At 46.4% G+C, this 22,177-nt stretch overlaps 1 protein-coding gene across 1 annotated transcript in view; it reads left to right on the forward strand.

Annotated features, from left to right (window-relative positions):
* Nucleotides 1-22,177, forward strand: part of DCDC1 (doublecortin domain containing 1) — a 392,627-nt gene that overhangs the window by 23,683 nt on the left and 346,767 nt on the right. The window contains exon 5 of the mRNA XM_029911543.1: nucleotides 16,014-16,219. Coding sequence (XP_029767403.1) covers nucleotides 16,014-16,219 — 206 coding nt within the window. The remainder of the gene's footprint in view (nucleotides 1-16,013; nucleotides 16,220-22,177) is intronic.

The raw sequence follows: 22,177 nt of genomic DNA on the forward strand, positions 1-22,177 counted from the left end.
ACCTAATATGTATCAGAAACCAGAAGATATCGGAGGGCCTTATCCACACCCTTCCCCTTACCATCACCTAAGGAATTTTGTCTGGATAGCCAGAGTCCCTATCCCTTTCCTTTCATGATATAAACGAGGTGGTCTTCAAGCTGTGCAAAACACCAAGGCTTGCATTCCCATTATACCATGCCATTGCCCAGAACCAATACCTGAATAGTTCACAACAAAGGTCCCAAATTGACCATTGTTAACCTGCAATCTGCACTAAAATTCCTCCATAAATTGTGACAATTAAATCACTGACACATCAGAACACCAACATACTTCCACAATGTGTATAATACTCCCATCACCAGCACAAGGGAGGCTTGCTCCATGCCTGAAGGAGCAGCTACTGAATGAGGCATTCTTCACTCCCAACCCTTCCTCTAGCCCATATATATCTATAGATATAGATATCGCATAGGACTGTCCATTGTACCTGAGTTCTTGCAAGAGCTCATCCCTGCTAGTGGGCATTTACACCTATTCAGCCCTTTGGAGCATTTTGTGGTTAGAATTTATACTTGGTAACATTACAAAGCGATAAGTTATATCTTCTGAACTTTATTTGTATCAGTTCTCTAGTTTCTGGTATCCATTGTTCTCTATCCTGATGCTATTTTCAGTGGTTTTGAACTGTCCCTATATAGCTATAATAATTTATAATGTATGCAACATTTTTTAAAATAGTGATTTCCTGTTTTAATTTACAAACTAGAGTGATGTTAGCACTTAATTTTTATTTCACTAAGGAAATACTAGATGTGATCTTTTCCCAATAAAAGTAAAATAATTAAAACATTTCTTGTTTTACTTTTTTTTAGGAAAAAAGTCATAACTTTTGTAAAGTAGGTTCGAGCCTCCAAGTTCATATTAGGTGAAATATTGTGACCACTGATGAGTCTCTGATCTATTTTGTGGTGTGCTTCCAAGAGAAGTATATACAAATATTTTTACAACCTAAGACTCTTCACTTTAAACAGGTACAAGTGTCAGGACTTATTTACATGAAGAGTTCATAGACAAGTTCAAGAGAGGAGGTGAAAATATTTTGATTGGCATAAAAGATTGGATGTTTGTAATTTTAATCAAATTTGAAATTAAGACATACCTCAAATAATATGTCAGACTAGTGTTATTGAGCTTAAAATCTAATGACAACCACTGTCATTATTAGTTAAATATAGCCATTGTGCCTATGGCAATAAATGATGACACTTCAGAACATGCAGAAACAAAGAACACAAGTATTTAAAGAAAAGGGAGTGACTATAAACTTAGCTGAACACAGGAATGTGACCTGGGCATAATGAATTTACTAAGCACATAGGCAATTGTATTTTGGACAGATGACATTACTGAATACAACATTATGTTTTCTTACTGCCAGTGCATTTAGATTTTAGAAAATTCAGTTCTTCTTCGAGTGCTTGTTCACGTCCATTCCACATTAGGTGTGTACGCGCGCCGCGTGCACGAACGTCGGAAACTTTTCCCTCAGCGGCTCCCGTCGGGCCCGCAGGGTCTCCCTTCCCGCCAGAGCGGCGCCCCGCCCTAGCGTATATATATCCCTGCCGGCCCGACCCTCCCTCAGTTCCTTCTTACCGCCCGTGGCGATGTTGGAACAACTCTACCTCTCGTCAGAGAGTGTCCCTTAGCATAAGCGTTTAGTGATAGTTATCAGTTCATTATAGTTAAGTGTTTAGAAGCCTAATGTTAAGTAGTAGTTAATTAGTTCCTCGCAAAGACCCAAAAATCTCTTTGTGATAGGTGTTTGGCTACCCCGGCACCGGCCCTGGGTGGCGGGGCATGCCGCACGCCCAAGGCTTCAAGGCTTGTGTCACGTGCCGCAGGCCTATGCCGTTGAGCGACCCGCACGACTCGTGCCTCCGTTGCCTGGGGGAAGCTCACCAAAAGGAACGCTGTAAGATTTGTAAGGCTTTTAAGCCCAGGACTAAAAAAGAAAGAGACTTTCGTCTGAAACAGCTCTTCATGGAGGCGGCGTTGCAGCCCTCCTCTTCCGCGGCACCGTCGACCTCGGTGCGGAGTGCCCCGGCATCGGTCCGCGACCCGACGCCGGCAGGACAGCCTAAGCCTACGGTGCCGCCTCGGCGGGAGCACACCCGGCACCGTTCTTCTTCGCCGGCCAGGCCGAAGGGCCAGCCCAAGGCCCGGGGACGTTCCCCGCACAAGAAATCGGCTCCGGCGAAGACCGCGAGTGCGGCCAAGGCCGTTACGGCCCCGACACAGGTCCCGGTACCAGTGGCTCCGGCGCCAAAAGGCCCGTCGAGCCCCAGGATAAGCGCATCGAGTGAGGAGGAAGGGCTGGAGGAACTGTTGGAACAGCCCTCCACTCCGGACACATTTGAGGCAGCAAAGGACCTCATTGAATTGTCCTCTGAAAGCACACTCCGCGCTAAAGACATTCCGCCGCGACTGCCATCCAAGGGCAAGCCGGCGATGATGCGCCCATCGCGGTCGCCATCTCGGCACCGTTCACGGCGCCAGTCCCGGTCGAGCTCCGCCTCGGTGGACTCCCGGCTTCCCGCCGCGCAACGGGCCACCAAACAGTCGGGCCCCGACGCGAGCGAGGCACCGTCCCAGCAGCCCGGCTCGAGCAGGCACCGGGACGCGTCGGCCACAAGGTTTCCGAGACCGCCCTCCCGCAGCCGTTCCCGGTCCCGGGATCGACGGTACCGGTCCAGATCCAGGTCTGCGCGACGCCTCTCACGGTCCCGCTCCCAAAGGCACCGCTCCCCGACTCCGGCACGGCACCGCTCAACGGCACCGCCGTGGCCCTCTAGATCGCTGTCCCTAGCGTCGGAAGAGGGCTTGGGCCTTTCCAGCAGATATGGCCGCAGAGGGCACGCCGCTAGAGAGCACGAGGCCTCTTGGCAACCGCATTGGAGCCATCCTGGACAATGGCCGTTCTGGACCCCGTGGGCCTATCATCAGCAAGGCCCTCCGTCCAGAACCTCGAGATCGGGCCCCTCAGGACACCGGTCCCGCTCCCCACGGTGCCGACCTGCCTCCCGTGCGGAGGCCACGGTCTCCAGACCGCCCGACAGAGATAGGACGGACTCGGCACCGAGCCCGGCACTGTCCCTGACTCAAGGCAGGGGACGCACCCCGGAGGGCCACCCCGCTGAGGAGGAGTTGCAGGAGGACGAGGACGCACAAAAGGCCATGACCTCCTCCTCCTCACCGGATGAAGCCGTGGCAGGCACAACAGTGTCTGGCCCTCCCCCGATTGACCATCGGGCACACCAGGACCTGCTCCGCCGGGTAGCCCTCAATTTGGGGTTGCAGGCAGAGGAGACTATTGAGCAGGAGGACCCGATGGTGGACATCCTCAGCCCGGAGGGTCCCTCCAGGATCGCACTTCCGCTTATAAAGACAGTACAGACGAACTACAAGACTGTATGGCAGACACCAGCCTCCTCTGCGCCTACTGCAAAGGGCGTCGAGAGAAAGTACTTCGCCCGATCCAAGGGGTTTGACTTCCTGTTCTCCCACCCGACCCCATGTTCGCTGGTCGTTTCGGCGGTCAACGAGAGGGAGCGGCATGGCCAGCAGGCCCCAGCCCCCAAGGCCAAGGAGGCGAAGCGCTTGGATTTGTTTGGCAGAAAGGTCTACTCGTCCGGAGGCCTCCAATTGCGGATCGCGAACCAGCAGGCAATCCTCAATAGGCATAATTTTAACTCCTGGGCATCAGTGTCGAAATTTAAGGATGCCTTGCCCCAGGGATCGCAACCTGAGTTCGCGGCCATAGTGGACGAAGGAAAGGCGGTGGCCAAAACCTCGTTACAGGCCTCACTCGACTCGGCTGATGCGGCCGCTAGGACTATCGCGTCGGGCGTGGTAATGAGGCGCTCAGCATGGCTGCAGGCTTCTGGCCTTCCCCCGGAGGTGCAAAACACCCTCCAAGACCTCCCGTTTGAGGGTTCGGGGTTGTTTTCGGAGCAAACGGATGCCAGGCTCCATAGCCTCAAGGACTCTCGGGCTACCCTCAAGTCCTTGGGGATGCACACCCCTGTAACGCAGAGGAAGCCTTTCAAACCACAGCCTCCACAGAGGCAGTACCATCCTCGCCCTCGGCAGGAACCATACCGTAGGCGGGGCAGGGACAATAGGCGTAGGCGCAACAATACGCCTAACCAAGGCCAAAACCAGGGCCACAACAAGCCACAGCCGGGAAATAAACAAGGATTTTGAAGCTGCGATCGAGGACAGCGTACCCATCTCCTCCCCGGATCCCCCCCTGTGCTTCAGGGACCGCCTGTCCCATTTTTTCCGTGCTTGGTCTCATATAACATCGGACCGCTGGGTCCTGCGCACGGTAGAGTCAGGTTACGCCCTTCAGTTCTCCTCGCCCCCTCCCTCCCACCCACCACCCCCGTCCCTCTTCAGGGACCCCTCTCACGAGCAACTCCTCATGCAGGAGGTACGGACCCTCCTCGCTGTAGGGGCGGTGGAAGAGGTTCCTCGGGACCTCAGAGGAAAAGGGTTCTATTCCAGATACTTCCTCATTCCCAAAGCGAAAGGGGGCCTCCGTCCTATCCTGGACCTTCGCGAGCTAAACAAGTACTTGCAAAAACCATGTTTCCGTATGGTCTCCCTTGGTACCATCATTCCTTCCCTGGATCCGGGGGATTGGTACGCTGCCCTCGATATGAAAGATGCCTACTTTCACATCGCCATTCGCCCGGCCCACCGGCGGTTCCTGCGCTTCACTATCCAGCAGCGTCATTTCCAGTTTACGGTCTTGCCCTTCGGTCTGGCAACAGCCCCACGTGTCTTCATGAAGTGCATGTCCGTGGTAGCAGCCTTTCTTCGAAAAAGGCGGATGCGCGTCTACCCGTACCTGGACGATTGGCTCCTGGTGGGCCGGTCGGAGGCGGAGGTTCGTACCCACGTGACATTGGCACTACAAGTATTCGGAAAACTCGGCCTGGTGGTCAATGTGCCCAAGTCTTCACTAGTCCCCACACAGAGGCTGGCCTTCATAGGGGCAGTCCTGGACTCGGTGGCGGCACGGGCGAGTCTCCCCGTATCACGATTCCTGGCTATCCAGGAGGCCGTGACCTCCATTCAGCGATTCCCCATGACCACGGCCAGATGTTGCTTACAACTCTTGGGGCACATGGCGGCATGCACACATGTAGTCGGGCTCACCCGCCTCAGACTCCGGCCTCTGCAGCTGTGGTTGGCCCAGGTGTATCGCCCCAACAAAGACCCATTGGACATGGTCGTCACGATCCCGGCTCGAGTATCGAGCGCCCTCTGTTGGTGGCTCGATCAACAGCAGGTTTGTGCGGGGGTCCCGTTCGCCGCCCCACAACCAGTTCTGACGCTAGTGACAGACGCGTCGGACCTGGGTTGGGGGGCGCACCTAGGGGACCTGCGCACTCAGGGCTTGTGGTCCAGGGACGAACAGTTGCTTCACATCAACCTGAAGGAGCTGAGGGCGGTTCGCCTCGCCTGCCAGACCTTCCACGCTACCATAAGAGGACACAGCGTGTCGGTTCTGACGGACAACACTACCGCTATGTTTTACATAAACAAGCAGGGCGGGTCCCGGTCCTCTCCCCTCTGTCACGAGGCACTCCTCCTCTGGGACTTCTGCATAGCCCATTCAGTGCACCTTCGGGATGCATATCTCCCTGGGGTCCAAAACGGGCTGGCGGACCGCCTCAGCCGGTCCTATCTCATGCACGAGTGGAGGCTGAGGCAGGACATCCTCCGTTCAATCTTCCTGAGGTGGGGGTTTCCCCGGGTGGATCTGTTTGCCACCAGGGACAACAGCCAGTGCCCGCAGTTTTGCTCATTCCAGAACCGCAGTCCGGGCTCAATGGCGGACACCTTTGCAATCCCGTGGGGCGGGAGCCTGAGGTATGCCTTCCCCCCATTTCCACTCATCCACAGGGTCCTCCTGAAAACCCGCAGGGACAAGGCGACAGTCATTCTCATCGCCCCGGCATGGCCACGCCAACACTGGTTCACAACTCTGTTGGAACTGTCCGTGACCACTCCGATAGCCCTCCCCCTCCATCACGACCTCATCACCCAAGACCGGGGTCGCCTACTCCACCCGAACCTGCCATCGCTGCATCTCACGACATGGCTTCTCTCTGGCTAAGTGACGTGGAGCACAGGTGCTCTCGGGAGGTCCAGCAAATCCTCCTTGGTAGTAGGAAACCCTCCACAAGGGCAACCTACCTTGCCAAGTGGAAGCGCTTCTCCCTGTGGTGTGAGCCTCAGCACTTCCAGCCCTTGCAGGCCTCGATACCACTGATTCTGGACTACTTGCTGCACCTCAAGCGTCAAGGCCTTGCCCCCGCTTCTATTAGGGTGCATCTGGCCGCCATATCGGCGTTCCACCCTGGGGAATCGGGGAGATCCGTGTTCTCCAATCCCACCGTAGTCCGATTCCTCAAGGGGCTGGAGAGGGTGTTCCCCTACTCGCGCCCTCCTATACCCCCGTGGAACCTCAATCTGGTCCTCACTAAGCTCATGGGGCCGCCTTTTGAACCCCTGGCCTCTTGCTCCCTCACGCACCTTTCATGGAAGGTCGCGTTTCTCGTGGCCATCACCTCGGCCAGGAGGGTATCGGAATTGAGGGCCCTCACCTCGGAGCCTCCTTATACCGTCTTTTATAAAGACAAGGTGCAGCTTCGACCTCACCCTAAATTCCTCCCGAAGGTGGTCACGAATTTTCACATGGGGCAGGACATTTGTTTACCAGTGTTCTTTCCCAAGCCCCATACGGACCCAAGCCATCGCAGCCTACATACCCTGGATGTTCGGCGGGCCTTGGCTTTTTATCTGGACCGTACCAGGCCTTTCCGTAAATCGACTCAGCTGTTTGTGGCCGTTGCGGAACGAATGAGGGGCCAGCCTATTTCGACGCAACGCCTGTCGGCATGGATCGTGCGTTGCATACGTACGTGCTATGAGCTCGCCAACTTGTCTGCACCTCAGATCAGGGCTCACTCCACTAGGGCCCAAGCGTCCTCGGCGGCCTTCTTGGCACAGGTCCCGCTCCAGGAGATCTGCAAGGCAGCCACCTGGTCGTCGGTGCATACCTTCACAGCCCACTACGCGGTCCATCATCAGACCAGAGATGACGCGATGGTCGGCAGAGCGGTGCTTCAATCAGTTATTCCTTGACTCCTACCCTCCTCCAATGGTAAGCTTGTGAGTCACCTAATGTGGAATGGACGTGAACAAGCACTCGAAGAAGAAAAGACGGTTACTTACCTTCTGTAACTGTTGTTCTTCAAGATGTGTTGTTCACGTCCATTCCACTTCCCACCCTCCTTCCCCTCTGTCGGAGTCACTGGCAAGAAGGAACTGAGGGAGGGTCGGGCTGGCAGGGATATATATACGCTAGGGCGGGGCGCCGCTCTGGCGGGAAAGGAGACCCTGCGGGCCCAACGGGAGCCGCTGAGGGAAAAGTTTCCGACGTTTGTGCACGCGGCGCGCGTACACACCTAATGTGGAATGGACGTGAACAACACATCTCGAAGAACAACAGTTACAGAAGGTAAGTAACCATCTTTTCTCAAGCTGCAAAGACTTGATTTGCTGTTTCATATTTAATATCAGAAGCCATAACTACTTTGCAGAGTCATAATAACAAATATATTTTCAATGTATTTCTCAGCTAAATATTGTAGCTTTGAAAAAAATTCTAATAATTTTCATAAATGTAAATGAGTATAGTAAAAAAAATCCTCTTTTTAGTAGTTTTTAAAAAGTTATTTTTCAGACTAGAATTTTTTTAGAATTATTGTAGGTGTAAGCGGCTTACTTAATTCCACAAAAATAAGTGAAATAAGAAAACCAAGAGAGAGAAACAGTAGAGGAGGCACAAAAGAGTACACTGTATCAATACAGTTGGAGCAACATTATCAAGTCCTTTCACACTTCAGATCTATTCATTATTTTTATAATAGTGTTAGGGACTATTCCTCAGTACCAGGATTTAGCCTCTATGGTGGAAAGAAAGTCATCACAATTCAAAACTTGCCCTTCCTGTGATGTAGCTATTCTGCTTAATGATGGGCACTCAAGGTGCCTTTTTTGTCTTGGAGAAGGGGCAAATCCCTGCTAGAGGCTCAATTTGTTGCTCCTTCTCCAAGATGACAAAGAAATGAGAGAGGCCCATCTTAATTTTTTTATCTTGGAGAGCTGCAGCTCAACACCAAGCTCCTGGGCTTGCTCTTTGAAGACACCAAACTTCATCCACTGAATGTGCAGTTGATACCTTTTCTCCTGTATCTTCTGCTACAGTCTTCAAAGGTTGGTCTATAGAGTGGGGGGTAGGAAGTGGGCCAGGGAGGGCAGCTGAAAGGTGTTATTGGGTGCCTGGTCTTTGGTAACCCTCACAGGGCCTTGGGCTGCAGCCCGGTGGAGTGGGAGGACCCAAACTCCCCTACCAACATCACTCTGCACTGAGGAACTGACCGTCTAACCATTAGGTGGTGCTTCCATCAAGTGCCAACCATCACAACTTAGAGAACATGGTAATATTCCTTGGGTCTACTGTAAGACCTTGAGAAGAAAAAAGAAAAAAAAAAAGAGAAAAAATTGACCTTGACAAATTGTTGAAGTGGCTGATGGACAGCCAATAAAAACAGGTGGCCCAACAACTGCAGCTGCAGAAGCAGATATTCAACAAATGCCTGCCTAACAACTGCAGCAGCAACAACAGCTCACCTGGGAGTTGGCAGCGCAACAGCAGGAACAGCAATAACACCTGGTTCAGTATGTGGCAGCCATTTTACAACCCCAAGGAACATGCACAAACATGGTGGCCCCAAGCCCCCAATGATTACAAACCTCCCAGTAAGACTCATGAAAGTAGGGCCAAGGGATGAACCCAAACCTTTCCAGGTCGCCACAGCAGCTTGATTGCCAGCTGAACACTGGGCTGTTTTGCTAGCACCGTATTTTACCAAACAAGTTTAAGCTGCATACTGGAACCTTGACACCACAGAAGCCCAGGACTATGCTAAACTCAAGGCAGCCATCTTAGAAACCTTCAGTATCATGTTGGAAACCCATTGATAGCACTTCCACTGGGAAGTATTTCCTCAGGGAGCCCAACCATGAGCAATGGCCAGAGTCTTAAGAACACTGCTGGCTGTGTCTCCAGCCCAACAAACAGACAGGGAAACAGGTGGCCAAAGAAGTGCAGCTGGAACAGTTTATGCAGGGGCTCCCAGCTGGAGGGCAAGAGTGGGTATTGCAACATCAGTCTCAGATGTTGGCTGAGGCAACCAGGCCAGCAGAAAATTACTTAGTGACTGCAACCCCAAAAATGAGGACACCCAAGACCAAAGATGCTCATCCCAGGGGGCCATTAAGGGAGATGACCACCGGGCCACTGAATGCCAGGTTCGGCCTACCGGATGGCCCACAGCTATGACAAAGCTCTGGAAGTCTGGTTCTAAGGGGAGGAAAGGGTTGGAGGAGAGACTGGTCCCAAAGACCCACCATGAGCACCACACCTCCCCCAGAACAGTCAAGGGATGGAAAAAACCTCTCAATTTGGACTTGCTTTTCATACAAGCAACAAGGTCATTTGTGCTGTGACTGCCCCTTCATGGATTTCTCGTACGGGCAGGCATGGGTGGTCGACACCAGGGCTAGAAAAAGAGGCCTGGCCAAGATATTAGTCCTTCTGTGGATGAATGGGGTAGAATTGCCAGCCCTAATAGACTCAGGTGCAGCCAAAAGCTGATCTGAGAACAATTAGCAGGACTTGGCGATAACCCAAGGGAAACCATCTGCGTCCAGTGCATGCGTAGTGATGTACATCCTTATCCCACGAGGGAGGTACAGTTCACTATAGGAAGCCGCACAGAAAAAGTACGAACAGGTGTGGCCCCCCGTGGGCCTACCTGGTGATTTTGAATTGGGATTGGGAATTTTTTTGAAAGATCATAAAATCATGGAGTGGAAGGAATGGCCCTCAAGGAGGAGCCCTTGAACTACAAAAATACAGAAAGCTAGCAGGGGTCAGAGAGACAGAGGATCCTGAAGAAGAGACCTCCCAACAGGAACTGTGGCTCCCCGCATAACAGTCGGAAACAGAACACCTTACCTTCTCCTGATTTGGACATACTAATGGCAGATGTAGATTTTATAAGCAAACAAAGAGATGACCTGACACTGAGCAGGGCATATGAATAACTCATCAATATAAATGGAGAGTGGTAGACCTGCAATTGATGAGGCAATGGCCTCGCTTTGAACTCAGGGAAGAGAAGCTATACTGGGTGGCAAAAAGATTCCCAAACCAGGAAAGCACAAGTACAACTTTTAGTCCTAAACAAATTCTGCCAGAGAGTCTTACAGCTAACACATGTGGTACCTTCTGGAGGACACTTAGGGCGAGAGAAGACCCTCAAAAGGGTAATCCTCAAATTTTACTGTCTGGGGGTACACAGCAGGTCAAGGACTACTGCACATCATGCCCCAAATGCCAATGGACTGGAACCAAAAGGACCCCAAAGGCTCTGTTAGTCCCCCCCACCCTGATGGTCAGAATACCCTTCCATGGTTGGACCTGGTTGGACCCTTGGAAAAGTGTGCAGCCGGGTACCAGACATCCTGGTGATAATGGATTACACCATGTGATACCCAGAGGCCATCCCCCTTTATTCAACCACTGTGCTAACATTGCCACTGAACTGATGAAAATCTTTACATGGGTAAGGATACCAAAAGAGATACTGTCTGACCAGCTAGCCAACTTTACATAAAAATTAAGGGGGGAATTATGTGACTTCTTAATAATCAAGGGCTTAAAGATGTCCATCTGTCACCCTCAAACTGACAGGCTTGTGGACCGCTTCAATAAAACATTGAAAGACACATAGGCGTTGACTTTCAAAAGTGCCGGGGGGTGCGCGACCCCTGGCTCTGCCCCAGGCCCCGCCCCCACTCCACCCCTTCCTCAAGGCCCCACCCCACCTCTTCCTGCCCCTGTTCCACCCTCACCCCGCCTCTTCCCGCCCAGTTCCGCCCCTCCCCTGAGCATGACACATCCTCGCTCCTCCCCGCTCCCTCCCAGCCTCCTGTACGCTGCAAAACAGCTGTTCGCAGCGGGCGGGAGGCGTGGTGAGGGAGGAGGAGGTGCGTCTGCATGGGGCCCGCCGGCGGGCAGGAGGTGCTGGGGGAGGGAGAGGTTCTGACAGGGGGGCTGCCAGTGGGTGCTCAGCACCCACCATTTTTTCCCTGGGGGTGCTCCTGCCCCGGAGCACCCACGGAGTCGGCGCCTATGGAAAGACATACTCCGAAAATTTGTGGCCTCAGACCCCTGACCTTGGGGAAAAAAGGAGTTTATCTGGTAGGCTCAGATCACCTGACAGTGTGTTGATACCTTTTCTTCTGTACCTTTTGCTACAGACTACACAGCTTGGGCTACAGATTGTGGGATAGGAAGAGAATTTGATTCCAGCTGTGATCTCCTCTTCATCATTAGATAAGGCAGTAGTTACCTCCACTTCCACTCAGCCAGACAATTTAAAAACATTTCAGAAACTTTTGTGTAGCATGGCAGACACTTCAGAAATCTCTGTGGAGGTAGTACAGGAAAAATCACACAAGCTACTGGACATTTTTCACTCTTACATGCATGGAAGGCTTTACATGCCAATTAACAAGGGTCTATTGGAACTGGCAAAATATTTATGGCATACTCTAGCATCTGTGGCACTTACCCGTAAAAAAGGCAGAAAGGTATTATCACGTCCCTTCAAGTGTGTTTGAATATTTTTACACCCAACTAGTTCTTGGTTCTCTAATAGCAATGGGAGTGCATGAAATGTCGAGATAGTGGAAACCCCCTAAAATGACTCCAAGAGACAAGGATCCAAAAAGTATTAGGTTTATTTGGAAGGAAAAATTACTCATCGTCACATTTGGAGAGGCATATTGCAAATTACCAGGTGTTCCTGTCAAAATATAATTACCTTCATTGGAACAAGGTATCATAGTTTATTGTGAAACTCCCTCAAGAACATAAGGAGGAACTAAAGTCCGTTGAACCTGAGGGACATTTGGTAGCTGATATTTTGCTATAGGCTGTGTTAAAGGTGCCTCCAATATTGCAGCATGCTCAGTGGGCACCTTCATCACTTGGCTAAAATCTTCAGAAATACTGAAGGAGACAACAATTGAGGACCTTCCAGTTGAAGGTTGTGACATGTTTTAGTGAAGAAACTGATGAAGCTCTGCACTCTCTGAAAGATTTGAGAGCTGGTCTCCATTTCTTGGGAGTCTACCTGCTAGACCCTAGGAGAAAATAGGCCTAGAAGAAAACTCACTTGAGACAAAAGACTTTCATGTATTGTTATAACCCACAAAGATTATTAGAGCTGCTAAGAAAGAAGCAGAAATTCCAATGCAGAAGGCCATTTGCCTCTTCCTTCAGTACAGCATACCCTGCGTCCCTCACCTGGCAGCAAGTTTGATGCCATTGTTGAGAGCCAAATAATCTTTGGAAGACCTATACCCTCCCCTCCAGCCCCATTGGCATTTTTGAGATGCCTGGAATCAAATGACCTCAAGCTGCTAGGTTTTAGCGATTATTAACGTGGGGTATTCCATTCAATTTCAGTCCTTTCCTATTGCCTTTCCCTTCCCTTCTCCAGATATCCTTCATACAAGATACAGTTAAAGCAAGAAGTGGATTCCCTTCTAAATCTGTGAGCAGTGGAAGGAGTGCCCCGGAAGTTCAGAGGAAGGAGTTTTTACTCACATTATTTTCTAATTCTGTAGAAGGAAGAGATTCAACAGATTCATCCACTATTTCAAATTCAGGATGGTAAAACTGGCCTCCATAATCCCTTTGGTAAATTCCAAAAGACTGGTTCGCAGATCTCAGTCTGCAAGACATATAATTTTACATACTGATACAGCTGGCACACAGGCAATACCTCAGATTCCAAGAGGGAGTATCCCAGTCCCAATACAGAGTTCTATCCTTTGGTCTTTCAGCAGCAACAAGGGTACTCACCAAGTGCTTGGTAGTCATGGCAGCTCTGAGTTCACCTAGGGAGACAAGGGATCTAGGTATATCCATACCTCGGCAATTGACTCATTTGAGAAAGATCACTGTAGCAGGTGAATGGTATCATTCACCTAATCCAACATCTTTTTACCACACTAAGTCTCAAGATCAACAAAGAAAAGTTAAGCACTGTTACTGACTCAGAGAATAGCACTCACAGTGGCTCTGTTAGATTCCACATCAGCAACAGCTTATATATCACAGGAGACATTTAAGTCGATGATACACCTCATCAGCTAGTTGCATGCTGTCCTACAGAGTTCTGTTCCATCTGAATTCTGTATTGCTGAAGGAACTGAAGGACAGTTGGGCTTGCTCCATCCTTTTTGCCCTCAGGTGGAGGGAACATAAGGGCATCCAGGGTGTGCCACTAATGGACACTGCTAGCCAAAAGAACCTGACCTTTCATGCACGGGGCTCATGTGCACCAGAAGCGGAATCCATGTCACACATATCACAGAACCATGGTTACTGTTTTTTCTGGAAGACTGTGTACTCACGTACTCCATTTGTAAAATGGGATGTGGGGTGGCCTACCCCTTTAAGGGCCAGAGGCCTGGAGCTGGCCAACTATGTACAATTAGCCCTGCCTGCCACATCTGGGATGAGGTTTAAATAGTTAAACACCTAAGGGGTTTAATGAGTAGAGCAAGCTGGGTGTGGAGGAGAAGGAAGCTGCAGAGAAAAGGGACTCCTCAGTGAACGAGAGGTTACAAAAATTTGCTGGAAGTGAATAGGTGCCAGCAGGGAGCCCTGAGTCTTCAGGGAACAAGCTCAAGGTGGGGGAAGAATGAGAGATCCTCAGTGGGAGTATGCAATTGGTGGAAATTGGAGAACTTTATGTAGGAATAATTTTGTTATTTTAATAGATCAAACCCCAAGGAAGGGCCTGGCTGAACCAGAAAGAGTTTGTAAGTAGTTTGATTTAAGGGGCCCTGAGTTGAAGATGAGGAAAAGTGAGGCTGTGGCTGCAGAATGACCTCAGACCACGAGGGGGTGGTTGGGAAGTGGCTGCCATTTTCAGGGAGGGGTGATACTTGACGGCCTCCTAAGGTAGGAGTATGAGGTCTTGCTCAATAATAAGGGCTTTGAAGTGCACAGAATTTCAGGGGAAGGTCTCCTCCTGCCTCCAACCCAGCACACCTTCCCCTCGGCTGAAGAGATGGGAGCCACTGTTGATGATTCATCTATGTCCTATCTGGAATTCTTGCTCTATGTCCACCCTGGAAAAGTCTGAGTGTAATTGGCATTTATAAAGCTCCTTGGGGCTGGAGCATGCTCAGTGCGTTTGCCATGAAGGGGCTAGTGCTGTGGGACTAGGGCCTACTCACAGCAGATGGAGTGTTGGGAGATATAGCAGTAAGCCTCTAACAAGTTCAGAGCATGTGCATGTGCTCATAACTTGGCCAAATCTGGATGGATTTTCACAGTGACAACAAAAGGCCCAAGTTGCTGTGTGTGCCTTAAGGATGGCTGTTTTAAAACTGGGAAAAACAGGAAATTCATGAGTTCTGCCAGAAATGTAAAAAACCTCCTAAGGGGAGGGAGGATATTAATGTGAGGCAGAAAATAGAAACTGCTCAGAAGTGCAAAGACTTTAAAAAATGAAATTCACTTCTAGGCTGAGAACAAACATTCCAAAATGCCACCCACTGACCACCATTAGATTAGATGGTTTTATAAAATCTGATCCTCAGTGGCTGTAAATCAGTGTAGCTCTACTGAAGTCAACAGCGTCAACCCCATATAAACTGGCTGACGATCTGGCCCATACTACAGAATTGGAGCAGTTGAGTTTCTACAGACAGGTACCCACTGAGGATATTTATTTGGGAAATGGAGCCCCTGAATAAATGAGGATCTTTCCAGCTGCACTGTAAATAGCTATGTCCTGAGGGAAAAAAGGGAGAGTGTCCTTCTAGAACGAATGCAGATTGCAGCAAGAAGCACTGCCAATTTATTATTGTAATTTTAATGAAAACAAACATGTTGACATGCTCTATATATTCCATAATGGAATAACTCTAATGCGCATGATGTTAAAGATTTGTGAATTGAAACCCACTCTCCAAAGAAAGAAAGAACAGTGGCATTCACTTAACATGTTATCCAGCACTAATAATGGCAATGTGATCCTTACATTTTCAAAGTGATATGTGGTGATTTAGTAACGCAGCTCTCATTAACATCAATGGGAGTTAAATGACTTAGTCCCTGAACTCTATTTTTGAAAATGTGTAGATGAGACTAAACTATTACTGACAAAAATAGTGTGTTTACTGGCCTGGTTTTAATCTGTAGCAACATATTTTCTACAATTTACTTTCCTGTATGGCAACTCCAGTAAGGGTTCAAGCTTTTACATGTAGTTGCAAATATATTCTGTGCTGTGGCACTAGGTAGAGGTCATCCTTTTAACCATTCAAGGAAATCAACTGTTAAGGAGGAAAAATAGCATCCTTTGTGGGATTCAATGTCAGATGTGGAACTCAAACATTGTACAAGTTAAGGAACAGGCTTAATTTTCCTGAAGCAGAAGAGATGGGAAGCAGTTTTTTTGTAGGTGAAAAGCTAAATACTCCTCTCTGATCGGTGATAGAAGCATGCTAAGAGTGAATTTTAATTATGACTAAATTGTGGTATTACTCTTTCATACCCTGAACATCTGTTCCCTTCAGGAATGATGATTTATGCAGGCTATCAGTGGAGACAGCTTGCTATAGCTTATGTCATGGTTAGTGGGAAGCGTGTGGTAGTATTTCAGAAAATACCAGCATCTACATGGAGACAGGCCAGTGTGTATTATTAATATAATAGGGAAAGGGGAGCATGATGTATCCATTTTTAATTTTGAAGCCAAATATTTACTTTACTTTTTTTTTCTCTTTTCTTCCAGACCATCTGTCATTAATGAAGAAAGTAACTTGGACGATGAATGGTCTGGTTCTTTCTACTGGTGCCAAGAGAAGGAAAACCAAGCCTGTCCTTTCCAACCACATGAAGAAGCTTATTGAGAAGTCCTCACTCAGGATTTTGGTGTTTAAGAATTGCTCAGGGCAGGATGGCTATGAGATTATTGCAGCACAGGACCAAATTGAAAAGGTAAATTTTGTTTATTAAACAGCCCAAGTTTCCTGGAAAAAAATTGTCCTCATTCCTAGGATGACCAGATGTCCCGATTTTATAGGGACAGTCCCGATTTTTGGGTCTTTTTCTTAAATAGCCTCCTATTATCCCCCACCCCCGTCCCGATTTTTCACACTTGCTATCTGGTCACCCTACTCAGTCCTCCATGTTAATTATTCTTTATTCCAAATAATTATTTGATTAGATTATAGATTTGATTTAACATTTTAGAAAAAGTGTACAATATAGTTTGTCTTAAATTACTAAAACGGCATAATTATACAGTATCATACTCCTAAATATACACTAGAAGCAAAAATCCTTTTCCTTAACTAAAGACTTTCTTGGCAATTTAATAGTTTCTGGGTTAATGTGTTCTCTTTATGTATGCTCTTATAACAACAAATACTTAAATAATCAGGCAAATCCATAAGTATATTGGTAGCTTTCAAAAGACACAGTTAGTATCGATAAATTACACTGTCAGGATTTCTATCATTATTCCATGTTATCGTTTAAATAAGTCTGAAAAGGTATATATAATCTTTTCACAGCCTTACAGCCCAATTCACCTCCTACTGAAGTCTCTGGAAAGATTTCCATTGTGTGCAATGGGCATTGGATTGGATGCCTGGAGCATTGACATTCCATCCTCTCTGATTTATGAATTCCTTTGAATTCCATCGGGTCCCATTTAAAAAATAAAAACTGTAGGAAAGGTGTAAAATTCAGGCACTTAGGGATTGTCTACATAAAAATTTATTTTGTGGCAAGCTGGGGTGTGAATCTCCCTACACTAGCCTGCTTTGGACTAACTGTCTGTGTGGACCCTGCTGATGCACATTCACAATTCATTAATGTGCTTTGGTCTAGTCCTCTTTGAAATAGGACCAATCAGAGTGCATTAACGAACTGTTAACGTGCAGGATCCACACAATCTGCAGCAGGCTAGTTCAGGGTAGATTCGGACACCAACTTGCTGCTAACTAGTTATTTATGTAGACAAGGCTTAAGAAATTACAGACATAAGGACTATATAATTACCCAGCGAGAAAGAGACTAAACATCTTTCTTCTTTTTATGGATTGTGGGGCATTAAAAATCTTCCCATATTGAGGAATGTATTACAATTTTTACTACTATGAGCACTGATGCTAATTTACAAAAAGATTTATAGAAAACCTTGAACTTATATTTCTTACATAAAAATCATTCTGAGAAGCTGCCTTCTGACTGGAAAGTTCAGGACTGGTTCAAGCAAATGGAGGCAGCTTGTGGACCTACAGGCAGGGCTGGACTAGCATGTTCAGGCAAGCAGGCCAAGCAATATCTTTTGCGCAACCCATAAGATAAGTAATTTGCTAATAGGTGAATAAAATCCTCTGTCCCGCCCACCAAGATATCTCCCCACACACAACATTTCTGGTAAATTTAAACAGCATATTTCTCCTTTCTGAGTCAGGGATAAAAGATCACCCCGGCATTTTTGGTCTTGCTATGTACAGTTATAGAGGAGAAAGGAGCTTCTGAGGGAATTCAATCTTTTGTATGTGCATAATATTTGTTTGTTTAATTTGAACATAGTCATTCAGTTTTCTATTAAATACATTTTTCAAAATGTAATTTAGTATGTCTCTGTTGCTTTTGTCCATCACTTTACGCTTTTTCTTCTGTCTTTCATTTTCAGCCTTTTGGTCTCTTCTCTTCTGATTGTCTCCTTCCCTTTCATTTTCTTCCTCACTCTCCTTCCTTCTCTTGTCATTTTATCTTCCCCCCAAATACACCCTCTTTTCTTCCTCATTCCAGTATTTCTCTGGTTCTTCACAGCTCTGCCAAAAACATCTTCTGTGACATTGGGCAAGACACTCAATCTCTTTGTGCTACTAATCTCCATCTGTAAAATGGAGATGATGATACTACTCTACTTTACAGGATGTTATGAGGACAAATTCAGATAACATAGTGGTAAGCACCATAGAAAAGCCTAATAATAATACTGGGGACACTATTCAAACGATAGGTCCATACCTTTATCTCCTGAAGATCTCCTACAATGACTTCATATGTTTGTTGCACAACATGGGGTGATAGACTGGAACAGCACCTTGTAGGAGACCCCTTTAGGTGAAAATAACCATCCTCTGCATCCTCTCCTTCACAAAGAGCACAGCAGGCAAAAGTCTATTGGTGGGAGTCCTGTAGAGCCCTGATCAGAACTGAAAATTGCCTTTTCTTGACACTTGGCCAGGGGAGGCCAGTTTGTACAACTCTGTTTAAATAAAAGAAGGAATAGAATCCAGCTCACTATATGGCTAATGTGATAAAGCTATCAAAATTTACTTCTGACTCTAAAATAAGCAAATAGGACTAAATACACAACAAGAATAATCTGTTGAGTAAGAAGGTGCTGCAGTACATGGTCATTTTTCAGAATAGAATCACACTTAAAGCCATGAGGATATCCTGCTCCCATGGATGAGTCAGTAACCACCTCTCGTAGGACTTTCATTAGCCTTCATCCACCGGGGGAAGTGGGTCCACCTCACAAATATTGGGTTGACCCCATCAGATATCTGCTGCATCTTTGCCCAGGGACGTAAAACATTTCCTCCATCTTGCTCCTCAACCATGACACTAGTAGTGACCATCTCTTTTCTAATCTGATAGATGCTTATCAATAAGGAATGAGGGGGAAATGTCACCACTATTGGCTGTATCTCAACTGTCCATAAGCCAGATTCATCAGATGGTGCAAAATTCTCCCATTTTCGTTTATCCATTATGTGGACCTCCTGTGGAGGCACTGCTACCTTATAACAGCAAATCTACTGATCGAGCATGCCAAGTAGGCATTTTTAACTCATTCAGGGATTTACTGTTTTTTTTCCTCTTATCTTCCCTCTGAACAGGACCAATGAGATAAACAGCCTATCCAGGTACATTTCAAAATTAAAACAAACCAGAAATAAGGATATTTGGAAAATTGGCAAAAGGAAAGAAAAAATATTAAACACATAACAAGCTGCAAAATGCAGAAAACGTCTAAGTTATCAATAAGTATTTTTTCAAATATTTATATAATATCTATTAATTCATCTCTTAGGTTTTTATATAATGACTTCTATTTTCAATAGAAAAATAATAATTCAGCCCCTTTAGCAATAACAGAGAATATATATCAAGAATAAGGAAATGTCACCATTATTAAATAGTGACTTTACCTCTGTCTTCAAGTGCTGAATGCTACAAAAGACCAGGGTGTACTTGGGAGATATCCTCTCTTCTCAATTCCTCATAATTGTTCAAATTGTGTGATTTGGTCATTTTGTGAAGAGGTCATTTAAGAATCTAAAAAGATGATATTCTGAAGTTCAGCATAAAAAGTTGAGGACAGGAATGTGATTAGTGGCTTGTCAAGTGGCTAGAGATCATTCTGACTTCACAATTCTTTTGGAAAGTACTCTATTATTATAATTTATTTATTATGGTGTATTGTAGTAACACCTACATATTCTAATCAGTATCCTATTGTGCTAAGCACGGTACGGACATATGATAAAATAGTCATGCCCTGTCTTAAAGAACTTGCAATCTAAAGTTCATAATTATCCTATAAAAGTAGCTGGTGCTGGAATTTACAACCGGTTTTACCAATTATAGTCAGCTGTTACAATATGACTTTCAGCGTTCACTGTTGCCTATTTGAGATTCATCTAGGTAGCAAAATCCCCTGGAAAGTAAATCAGCACTCTTTAAGAGGTTAGAGTTTGGACCTAAAAATTCATAATAACTGAAGGATTGTCTTCTTGGTAAAATGCATCTGTTTTGTTGTTTGTCCAGCCAAATTTTAAAAACAAACAATGTGTGGGTAGGACCTAGATCAAAAAGAACTTTGACCACTGGACTAGACCTAAAAAAGAGAATACAGGTTAACAACTCAGTTCAGAGCTATGCTGATACCATTCTATGATGCTGAAGCATAAGAGCCATGTTTATTTCAAGCTCCATTGAAAACACAGGAATAAAATGGTTATTAAGGGTGGGGGAGGGGGAAAGTGAGTAGCAAAAGGATTAAATCTGTCAGAGAAGCTTTTATATTTACTTTGGTTAATCTTTGATTAAAAAGTGTTATATTTATCTTCCCTCTTCACTTAAAAAACCTTTAGAGACTGTGTTATGATATATTATATCTCTGATTTGCTGATGCTTGAGGTAAATAGCAAATTTTCAACTTGATTTATTTTTCACAAGGATAAATTGATCCCATGTGATTGTCGTTGGAAGACTATCCTTGCAAGACATCATTCACATAATTCTCATTTATAATATGCAAGACAAAACTGACAAATAGCAAAAAGGGAACTTTAATCTAGGTAGCTGAAAATATGTTACAGTCATAACTCTAATTACTGCATCCCCCCCCCCATCATTCTAAATTCAAACTGTCTTCACGTCTATTGGATCTGAACACTTTGGTTCAGGCATCTGCCTTGTGGAATGTAAACAGTCAAAGCTGTTTTCAAAGAGGCAAAGAGGCAGGAACTTCAGAGCCTTGGACTCCTCTAGAAGCAACAGCAGCAAAATGATTCAAAGTGCTCAGCTATGTAGAAGTACTGATATGGGCCCCTGGTGAGAAAGAGTGCAATTCTAGAGGTCACTTCAAGAGATGCTTTCATGCAGAATACTTCAGTTCCAAGTGTGCTGTTGGATGCAAGAAGCACTACATTGGTCCCATGTGGGCCATGTGCCTCTGATATTATCTCCTTTTTTTAGCTTCTGCTGTGGTGTGGCCAGCTGTGAGTGCTACTCCATTCAGAAACTGGAGGCCCTGAATCTGTATGCAGTCCAACTCAGATTAGCATTTATAGGACAGTGGTTCTCAAACTTTTGTATTGGTGACCCCTTTCACACAGCAAACCTCTGTGACTCCCCGCCCCATAAATTAAAAATACTTTTTTTCATATTTAGCACTATTATAAATGCTGGAGGTAAAGCGGGGTTGAGGGTGGTGGCGGACAGCTCACGACCCCCCATGTAATAACCTCGTGACCCCCAGTTTGAGAACCCCTGTTATAGGACATATGCTGGACAAGTTTGCAACTGTTTTCTTACCAAAGGGCAGCTTTCTGGAAATTCAGAGCTCAGTAGCTTCTATGAGGTCCTAACTAAAGAATATGTAAGATGTTTGTGTGACTTCAATGATTTATACAAACACATAATTCTGTTTATCAAATTTAGGATGAAATCCCTGGAAGGCATTTTTTAAATATAGACTAGATACTCAACTACTAAATCCCCTCTGCATCTCTCCAAACTTAAACCTGCCTTAGGCAGCAGCTAAGGAGTTTGGAGTACAATATACTTTGGCAATCCTGGCTGGTGGTGCAGCCTCTTCTGAACTGTTATCTTCCAGTCCATGTTACAGCAATCCTGAAGCTACTCTAACTTGCGCAGGGGAATGAAGGAAGGAAAGAAAAAGCAAGGAAATACAAAGCTTTGTGGATAATGTGTTTTCGTTATTTCTTCCATTTCATTGTATTTGGCAGAGAAACATATGCTTCTAAGGGTATTTTACATTCTGAGCTCAAAGGTATAATTTCCAGTTTGAGGAGACACACCCATGCTAGCTCTAATCATTAGTATGGTAAAAATAGACCTGTCACTCACGCTGCCACGGCTACACTATTTTTAACACGCGAACTTGATCAGTGCTACCATGGGTATGTCTCCTAGAGCTGGAAATTATACCTTCAAGCTCAAAGTGTAGACATAGACATACACAAGTCTGGTGCAAGATGACAGTTGCAGAATGTTTCTGCTCTTGGAGCAAGACACGTAGCTTACTGTTACAGTTAAACATGGAACTAATATAACTGGACATATTTTTTTTTTTACAATTTACCACAGTGGTAGGAAAAAAAACTTCATTGTTTC

Source organism: Terrapene carolina, unplaced genomic scaffold (genome assembly GCF_002925995.2).
Source record: "Terrapene carolina triunguis isolate 2854851 unplaced genomic scaffold, T_m_triunguis-2.0 Scaffold96, whole genome shotgun sequence".
In the NCBI taxonomy this organism is placed as follows: Eukaryota; Metazoa; Chordata; order Testudines; family Emydidae; genus Terrapene; species Terrapene triunguis.